The 6,394-nt window shown below is 34.2% G+C and overlaps 2 protein-coding genes across 3 annotated transcripts; both read right to left on the bottom strand.

Annotated features, from left to right (window-relative positions):
* Window positions 1–207: 207 nt before the first annotated feature.
* Window positions 208–2,814, bottom strand: LOC25497864 (pentatricopeptide repeat-containing protein At3g04130, mitochondrial). Of its 2 annotated transcripts, XM_013592587.3 has the most exons (3): window positions 2,676–2,814; window positions 573–2,162; window positions 208–491 (listed from the first exon to the last, which is right to left on the bottom strand). In XM_013592587.3, exon 2 carries the CDS (start codon window positions 2,093–2,095, stop codon window positions 590–592), a length of 1,506 nt encoding a protein of 501 aa, XP_013448041.2. In that variant the 5' UTR covers window positions 2,096–2,162; window positions 2,676–2,814; the 3' UTR covers window positions 208–491; window positions 573–589. The 2 variants fall into 2 exon arrangements, with proteins under 2 accessions (XP_013448041.2, XP_024626391.1); XM_024770623.2 differs by having other exon boundaries at window positions 208–2,162.
* A 2,628-nt stretch (window positions 2,815–5,442) lies between these two features.
* LOC25497863 (histone H4) lies at window positions 5,443–5,940 on the bottom strand. Its single transcript, XM_013592586.3, has one exon. It carries the CDS (start codon window positions 5,855–5,857, stop codon window positions 5,546–5,548), a length of 312 nt encoding a protein of 103 aa, XP_013448040.1. The 5' UTR covers window positions 5,858–5,940; the 3' UTR covers window positions 5,443–5,545.
* Window positions 5,941–6,394: the final 454 nt, after the last annotated feature.

Here is a 6,394-nt window from a genome sequence, read left to right as displayed (position 1 = left end):
AAAATTTAGTCAAGGGATTAACATAAGTTAGAATCAGAATTCACCATGAAAGATCATTTCATTATATTACAATCTTGATAAAACTTACAAAACGATAACAATTATACGGAACACTCACATGTTTCAAATACACAGAAACAGCTTAACAAATCTTCATCTTCTTCATCCACCAAAACCATAGAGGGTTCTTCCCTGATAAACAACATCCATAGCAGTCAGAGTCTTCCTCATGCTCAGTGTAAGTAACAGCATCAAGAATCTTATTCTGCAAGAAAATCTTCAACAGTCCTCTTATTTCCTCATAGATCAAACCACTGATCCTCTTCACACCAACTCTTCTCGCCAATCTACGAATCGCTGGCTTTGTTATTCCTTGAATGTTACCGCAAAGAACCTTGCAATATCACTTTGCACCTCCCTTTCATTGACCAGACATTATGAACGCTCCAACAATGACCAGACATTTGTTATGCGTTGAAGAATCCATGACACTGCTCCAACAATGATAACAAAGTCTTTCAAATACTTGGAATGTAGTTGAGTTTTCTATTATATTCAGAAACAGTACATACCAAAGAGATTCATGAATTTAAAGTTTCTTCATAAGAACATCAATTTTGTCAACAGCTTGATACATATTTTTCTGTTTGACTTCATCCAAGAGCAAACGGCAAGTTTTGTATCTAGGCACGATATCTTGATCAACCATCTCCTCGAACAGATCGAATGCCCACTTGCATCTATCTGCTCTGCAAAGCCCATGAATTAGCAATGAATAGGTTGAAAGGTCAAGACCAATCTGATATTTATTTACCATATCATTTAATATATCATTCAACCAAGTATCTATTTCTCTCATTTTAAAGCATGACTTGATCAATGGGTGAAAAGTCTGAATATCCGGCTTACAAAGACCTGATTTTTCCATCTCCTTCAGTATTCCAAAAGCTCTCTCTTCACGTGCATAGTAACAAAACATAGAAACCATTGAGTTATAGGTCGATGTATTTGGGGCCACATTGGCCTTCGGCATCGCAACCTTGAATACATATGTAGCATCATCTATTCTGCCTGCTCTCCCCAACGTATAAATGAACGAATTGAAAAAGAGCGTATCAGGCCTACATCCAACAGCATTCATTCTTTCGACAACTTGTAAAGCTTCGTCAAATTTCTCTGCTTTTGCGAGTGCGCACATTATAGTAGTATATGTGACCACATTTGGGGAGCAATTTTGAGCTTGCATTTCATCGAGAAGATCATAAACCCTGTCGAAATTCTGTTCTTGACAATAACATTGAATGATGGTGGAATAACTTATAACGCAAGGGCGACAACCATATCCTTTCATCTCTTGGATTGTCCAATGTGCCTCTTCAACACGTCGGATATTACACCATCCATGAATAAGTATGTTAAACGTGTGAGCATTTGGAGCAATGTAATGCTTCAGCTCCAAGTAAATTTCACGAGCTTGTTCAACAAATTTCTCTTTACATAGAGTATCAAGCAACACATTCATGGATTCTGTATTCTTCTCCAAGCCGAGAAATTGCAAGTCATCAAATATCCTCACAGCATCTTTCCACTGTCTTGCCCCAACAAACCTTCTCATTACCTTGGCTATGGTATCGAGAGTGATGAGACTCTCCTGACGCATTTCTTCTAAGATCTCTCTCATCTTGTCCATCGCCTTCATTCTACCCAATATATCTACCATCATATCATACGATTGTTGCGAATGTTTAAAGTTTGAATGTGAACTGGCCCATCTGAATATCGCCAATGCAGACTTCCAATCATCCTTATATCGAAATAGCAACCTATTAATGAGGTTTTCAGACAAATGTATGCCATTTACTCCTTCATCACTGATTAGAGATTGGAGAATGTCGTCCTCGTTGTTACCTTTGCCAATTTTTGTAGTAAGAATGTCCACAGATCTCGTAAGGTCTTGAGTTTGTTCTTTATGCCAAAAGTCTCCAGCTTCTGCAGGGTGATATGTTGTTATAGAAGAAAATAAAGTTCTCGACGCCAGAGCCATATAACATATGCCAAAGCGATCACGAACAACAAGACGATATATTGACCGCATAGGGGTGACTTTATGGAATTTCAGAATGAAAAGGGCTGGAGTGGAGATGATAATAAAGAGCCAGATTCTGTTTCACAATAAAATCATGTCGAATATTAAAATTTGAGTCATTTGTCAAGGAGAACTAACATCTTAAAACACAACAATGCTACAGCATCAGAATTTGACAACATTATAGCGTAAATAAATACGGGTTCGAAGAACAATAGCAATCTGTTCAAGTTCTGTTACAATCTTAGCTGCCAATGGATTCTTTTTTTTTTTTTTCACGACATTAATATACAACTACTAAAATAAAACCAATGGAAAAAAAAGAAAAAAAAAAGCAACCAATAATAATTCATAGTAAATGTTATAAATAATGGTTCAAGGCCGTCACGACATAATAGTTTTTCGATATCGCTGAAACCATAATTGAGGCTGTGCTGGCCACATTTGAGTGCAATTCTATGTAATATCAAGGATCATATTGAAAGCAGAAGCTATAAAAAGGGTAGTGTTTATTTACTGATACAATAACAATACAAAATGAAAATGGTGAAAATTGAAATGACCCAACAATGGTAAAAAGAAATGAAACCTGAACGAGTCTTTCTGCGGCCTACGACCAACTCCGCCTGCGTTTTAATTTCAGTGGTGACTCCTCCAACACAAGGGGAAAGGGAAATGGTTGTCGTTGCTGGGTAAAGATTGATTGATTTATTTTTTGTTAGAGAAAAGATTAAAGATTAGACACCCTTAAATTTTCATGTGAGATAGAGTACTATTCATATACGAGAGGAGTGTTATTTGAACAACTATTTTGTAGGATAATTTGTGGGACAACCAAAATATAGAAAGAAATGTGAATCTTGGTATAAAAACTAAAGCAATAAAGAGAAAAAATGAAAATATGATATAAGTATGAGTGAGAAAGTTGTCACAAAAATTATCAAAAATAGATGTTCAAATATCATTTATCTTACTACTATGGAATGGAACATATGAGGCAAGATTAAAAGGAAGTTAGAAAAGTGATTGGGAACCCCTCTTTTGGATTTTGCCAAAAATAAATTAGACCGGCTTTGTCAATGTTAGATCAGACTTTTTTGTTAAACGATAAGTAACTTTAAAAACCTATTTAGTTAAAAAGATCATGGCACATGTTGTAGAAAAAACCTCTTAAATTTATTAGATCGGCCTACGTAGTTAAATACAAATAATATTTTTATTACTTTTATAATTATATTAAATTTTATACTTTAAATTAAGTTATAAATTTGTTCATTTTTTCAATAATTTAAATTTATTAGTCTACATAAACTAATTAAAATTCTCTAAAATATGATAAACTAAAATTGAAATATGATATCATATATTGTCAAATTCTCTAAAATATCATGTTAAATATCTAAAGAGAGTTTAATCTCATTGATTGTTAGTTCGTCATCTATTTAAACATCGATTAGATTACCTATTTAACTATGTTCATATGAAACATAAATTTTTAAATAGGTTAACATGTCATATCAGGTTTTCAAAATGTCAAACTCATATCTAAAAAATAAGCATATGGCACGCTACATGTCAAGCTCATACCTTAAATTTTTTGATAGGTTAGATTGAGGCCTTCAAAATCTAGTTTGACTCAACTTATATTTACTCTAACTACGACACATTTTATACTTGAATAGGATGATGAAGGATTTCTTTCAACTAATTCGAATGTATTGGTTCGAATCCAGCCACCCATTTCTATGAAGGATTTCTTTCCACTTTGTATTTGAAGTATAAGTAAAAGTAGAGAAATGTAATAAAAAAAATAAAAAATTTACCACCCACTTTGTAAAGTATCTAAAGTGTATGTGAAATTATTGAAATGTAATTTCTTACTTTATACTTTCATGTAAAATAATCTTCTATGTACACTCTTGATTGGAGCCAAAAAAAGAAAATGTACACGCTCGACAGATGCACGAGTTCCAATACAAATGTATTATTTTGAACTTTTTAATTTGCGTATATTTGCATGTGATAGAAAAATTCATATATATTAGTAAAAATAAAATCAATACAGAATAGGAAATTAGGAATAGTGAACTTTGTTGATGCATCACCTCACCTCAACCATAGCAAGAACGAGATGACCAGATGTCCAAGAATCTAAAATCAACTTACAGAACAATACTTTTATGACCAGGGGCGGTTCTAAGGTCCGGCGACCCCGGGCACTCACCCGGGCTCCGGGCCAAATTTTTTGCAATTTCTTGTGTAAATCCCTATGAATTTCTTATATAAACCCCTATAAATTGGGCAATTTCTTTACATTTTTTATTATTTGCTTGCAATTTCTTATGTACGCCCTATAAATGTATTGCAAATTTTTTTTTATCCGAGCTTTACAATATTCCTGACTCCGCCACTGTTTATGACCAATATATGGATATCCCTGATAGCCACGAAAATAGTTTTAAATGTTTAAGACAATGCAAATGTACATCAAAGGGTCCCAGAGGCTAACTAACTCTCAATTGAGAGGCTTTGTGACTTGAATTGGGTGCATATATGAGGATGCATGAATTGTGACAAGAACTCTTTTCTCCTCTCCTCTGTTATTCCTTTTCCTTCAAAATTCTGAACATTCTGCACCTTTTGCGCATTTTGTACACTAAGATCTTCTGTTATTCCTTTGGTGCTTTCATTTTGTCAGAAGAGGTTGAACATTGGTGGAAAAAAAACTCGCCGGAATATGGAAGCAGAGGCTGTAGAAGTGGAAGTCTTTGAACTGAAGCAAGGGAATACGTTCGTAGCTGACAATGCAGTCAAATTTGAGAAATAGTCTATGTTCTGTCCCACTATAATGGTGTATATGCAATTCATTGGCCACCAGGAGATGCTAATGTTTTTCTATCCTTGTGAATAAATGCAAAATTTATGATGAAGATAGCATGGCAAGAGCTACTCACTATAAGAATGTGGGTCTTCTTTGGGACAAGAAGTTCTGATTAACATAATTTATGGTGATTATGTTAATCACAGATGCAATATTGAACACAGAACTTAATAGCGTACAATAGTTCATGATGTCTAGCTGCTGTCAAATGTAACAATTACAATTAGCTATATATAAGGTCTTGCTCACCAGTGCCCTCGGGGCAATGGTTAAAGAAATCAAAAGTAGTATATTTTCATTGAATTCAACAATATTTGGAGTTTTAAAAAGTTAAATTTTTCACTTTTCACCATTTCTGATACAATGTTTCTATTTTTACCATTTCCCTTATGTTAAATCATTATAAATTGGCAAAGAAACATTAAAAATGTTAAGTAGTTCAGATTAATTCTTTAACACAAGCAGTTAACACAAATTAAAATCATAATTCACCAAGAAAGAGCATTTCATTCAATTTCAATCTTGTTAAAACTTACAAAGAAAAACCCATAACAATTACACAAAAAACTTCATCATCTTCAACCACCGAAACCATAGAGGGTTCTTCCTTGTCTCTTAAGCGCGTAAACAACATCCATAGCAGTCACAGTTTTCCTCCTCGCATGCTCAGTGTAAGTAACAGCATCTCTTATAACATTCTCCAAGAAGATCTTCAACACACCTCTTGTTTCCTCATAGATCAATCCACTGATTCTTTTCACACCTCCTCTTCTCGCCAATCGACGAATCGCTGGCTTTGTGATTCCTTGGATGTTGTCACGGAGAACCTTGCGATGTCTCTTTGCACCCCCCTTTCCTAATCCTTTACCTCCCTTTCCACGACCAGACATTTTTGAATGAAAATTTGAGAAATTGAAGAATTTGGGAAATTAGGGTTTGAGATTTGATTTTGAATGTGTGCAAATGAAGAGTGAGTTTGGGTATTTATTTGTATGAGAGAGATTCAGTCTTCAGAGAGGGAAGTAGAAGAGGGAATTTTGTGTTTTGAGTTTTGATTCTCCGTTGTTGGATTTGAAGTAATCGACGGTAGATATTGTCGATCCATGCGTAGTAACTTGAGAAGCTTGTGGCCGTTGATAAACATATTTTAACGGTTAGATTGTGGTTCATTACGAATCCGCGGATCGGTACCTTCCATGTTTTTTTTTTTTGACAAACGGTACCATCCTTGTTGTGATTACGCTTTTACTTTTGTGTTTTTCTTTGCTAACTTTATTCCTTTTTGGTTTTGGTCAGTCCACCAATATTTTTTTTTTTTTTTTGACAAAATAAATGATATTCATTCATTCAAATTGATAGAGTACATCAATACAATATAAATCTAAATTCGCTAAAAAATAAAAAGGATGAATTTGTGAACAAACTCA

The sequence above is a fragment of the Medicago truncatula genome, chromosome 7 (assembly GCF_003473485.1).
Source record: "Medicago truncatula cultivar Jemalong A17 chromosome 7, MtrunA17r5.0-ANR, whole genome shotgun sequence".
NCBI lineage: Eukaryota > Viridiplantae > Streptophyta > Magnoliopsida > Fabales > Fabaceae > Medicago > Medicago truncatula.
Note: the sequence above shows the minus strand (reverse complement) of the source record. Positions and strands in the feature narration are given on the sequence as shown.